At 31.2% G+C, this 3,159-nt stretch overlaps 1 protein-coding gene across 1 annotated transcript in view; it reads right to left on the reverse strand.

The window, feature by feature from the left end:
- Positions 1–323: 323 nt before the first annotated feature.
- LOAG_18036 (leucine Rich Repeat family protein) overlaps positions 324–3,159 on the reverse strand; it is a 10,405-nt gene continuing 7,569 nt past the window's right edge. Inside the window, exons 14-20 of the mRNA XM_020450706.1 lie at positions 2,795–2,976; positions 2,387–2,522; positions 2,174–2,263; positions 1,798–1,918; positions 1,258–1,355; positions 741–850; positions 324–515 (exon numbers count right to left, since the gene is read on the reverse strand). Of these exons, the coding sequence (XP_020305574.1) occupies positions 440–515; positions 741–850; positions 1,258–1,355; positions 1,798–1,918; positions 2,174–2,263; positions 2,387–2,522; positions 2,795–2,976 (813 nt within the window). The 3' untranslated portion in view covers positions 324–439. The remainder of the gene's footprint in view (positions 516–740; positions 851–1,257; positions 1,356–1,797; positions 1,919–2,173; positions 2,264–2,386; positions 2,523–2,794; positions 2,977–3,159) is intronic.

Consider the following 3,159-nt stretch of genomic DNA (forward strand, 5'->3'; position numbering starts at 1 on the left):
ATATATATATATATATATATATATATATATATATATATATATATATATATATATATATATACTACATAACCATAGAATTCCAACATGCACCAACTAATCGAAAATAAGGAAACCAAAATCACACCGTACGCAAGGCATAATGTTATTCGGTATGAGGTGATATATAACTTCGGCAGAAGGTTCAAATTACTAAAATTGTAGACGTATTTTTGTGAAGCTCTTTTTTTATGGGGAACTGCAGGTAAAAATTCCCTCTTACATAGCTGACTAAAGGATCGAAATCAGAAAAATTGAGCATCGGATGCATCAAATCATAAACCAATCTCGCAAGTCACCAATTCTTGACGGAAGGATGAAGCAGAATTAAATTTAAAAGGTAATTTAAAGAATGAAAAAAGGAAAATATATTCAACATATGCTCCTGAATTTCTTGCAATTTCTATTGGGAGCTCATGGCTTGCATTAATCGATCAATTTCAACACTTTCATCCGGATAAGTCCGTTTCATCGCGTCACTGAAATTAAGTAAATGAATCGTATTTCTCACTTTCCTACACAAACATGGAAAGACAGGAATGGATCATCCATCACTCAGCACATAAAAATAACTGTAAATTTTTAAAGCTTGTGTAATGGTGAAGATTCCACACGTCAAACCTTGAAATCTATATGAATTTTATAACATTTGCTAAAAATTATTTCTGCTTAAGCCAAAAGAGGTTGAAAAAAGGATTCCTTACAGTGAAAAGGCAATGGTTGGATATAAATCTCGAAAATGTCCAAGCTTTACCATTGATCCCAGTAAGAAAATCACACTGCTGATATCGATCAGTGTTTGAGGAACTTCTGACTGCAGATGGTTATAAATGACATAAGAAAATCTCAAATGAAAACTGCTTAGTTAGAAATGAACAACTGTTCTCAGTAGAGAGCATCTTCAGAACAATGCACATATTTGCTGATATAAAAAATCTCAGTTCCTTTTCCTTGCTTTTTTTAAATTTATAAAAGTGCTTGCATTTTTTAATTTTAACTTTTCCAATTCATTTATTCGAATTTATAATTTAATTTATTTTCTTTTTCATTTTTTTAACTTATACTTTTTAATATTTTTAATTTATAATTTCTACTTCCAACAAAAGCGAGAAAGAAATAATCAACGTTTCGAGTATTTAAACTTGGTGAAAAAAGTGCTTCTCACGAGGTTCTTTGTAAGTTTGCAAAGCTATCACTTAAATATATGGAAAAGTAACAAACCTTAACAGCACCCGCGAATGCCAACAGCTGATTGCATATTGATTCTGTCGCTGAAACTGGTCGACGCTTAACTTTTGCTGCTTCAATTAAAATCGCATCTGCAGTTTACAACAAATAAATTGGATTCCCGCATTAAAGAGAACAGAACAAACACAATTAAAAAGATGACATTTCAGAAATGGTCATTTCTGATCGCCAAAAAAATATTTTGATACTTTACATAAATCATCGTCTTTATGAGCTTTTTAAAAATACTTTGTAGATCATTGAATTTTATTTCGTCCTTCGTTATACTTTATGTTCAAAAGTTTCGAAAAAAATGCTTGACTGCGACCATATGACTACTTTTTTACTGAAGGCTTATGAGTCCAATTAAGAAATGGAATAAGTGTGATACTTATATGGCTTGAAATTATAAATCGTTCCTAAACATCAATTACTGGTAATCCAACTGAAGATTGAATGAAACTGTGAGCATTTCTTATAAAGTGTTACAGCATTTTTTCGAAACTCGAACATTTCAATAAAAAAGGAACTCACCCGTCAATGTCATGATCTTCTCTTTCAATGCTTGCTTATTAGGACTTTCCAGAGAAAGCAATGTACAAAAGGAACACAATAAAGCCGCTGTCATTTCTTGAGTTCTTCCACACAAATCAGCCTGGAACGCCAAGTGAACACAATCAAAGTGATAACTATGCAAAATGATAAAGTACTACTAAAGATCGCATGTCTTATGAAAAAAGTATTTAATGCTTCTGTTCGTTGAGTGCTAGCACCACAGAAATGAAAAACTGGGCATAAGAAGATTTCGACGATTATGCGATCAGAAAATTATGTCGAGTAAGAAAAGTAAAATACATAAAAAAGTTTCTTTGTTTGGAAGATAAGGTCAATAATAGAAAAAATAGCGTACATGCAATGTTTCCACAAAAGTTTTCATATGTGATAATAAAACGTCCAGCATGGGAATTGATGGCTTCTTTATGAATAAAATTATACTATTCTAAAATTTTGGCAAAGGTAAAAATATTGCAAAAAACCAAAAACGAAAACAACCATAAAATCAATTTCTATTTGCAAACAGATGAAAAAGAATTACTGGAAATATTATCATGGTAAACTTAACCATGTTTGGGCGTGCAAGTTCATTCACTAGTATATTATTAAGATTTTTGGTATATTCGTCATCACTCTTATTCCACGATTCTCGTTCAAAACTATCGATGAAAGCTATTTCCTCCATCGAAGAACCTTGATCAGTGCTATAAGTAGTACTAGAAAAATCATATACAGATCAAATATCAAAGACTTTGCCAGTCTTATTAAATCTTATAGAGAAGCTGGCAAATAACATTAATACTCTTTCGTACATGTTTTAGAATGAATTTAAAGATTCTAGGCATAATACGTGCAAAGCCATAGTATTTCATCGTTTTCTCCCAAGTTTTTACTATATTTAATTGCCGCATCGCGATTTATCTAAAGCAATGAAGAAAATAGATTTCGGTTTTCATTCCCCTGGTCAAAATTTTACCTTTCGCTTCCCAAATCCAGAAACTGAAGATGGGAAAATTCTTCTCTTAATTCATCAAAACGGTGTCCGATATTGTTAGAGTGCAACGAAAGACGCTCCAAATGAAATCCACCACTTGCGAAAACACGTACAATCCGCTGTATCGCATCTGCCCCTAAAGCATTCGAAGAGAAGTCCAAAACCTATAAATACGAAAAACTATAAATTGAAAACAACTGGAAAACGAACTTCAATGCTACAGACAAATGAATATCAAATAAAATTCTTAAATGAAATCCACTGTCGGATCTTGAAAGATATTAAAATTCGTTATATATATATATATATATATATATATATATATATATATATATATATATATATAT

This window comes from Loa loa (assembly GCF_000183805.2).
Source record: "Loa loa unplaced genomic scaffold supercont3.181, whole genome shotgun sequence".
NCBI lineage: Eukaryota > Metazoa > Nematoda > Chromadorea > Rhabditida > Onchocercidae > Loa > Loa loa.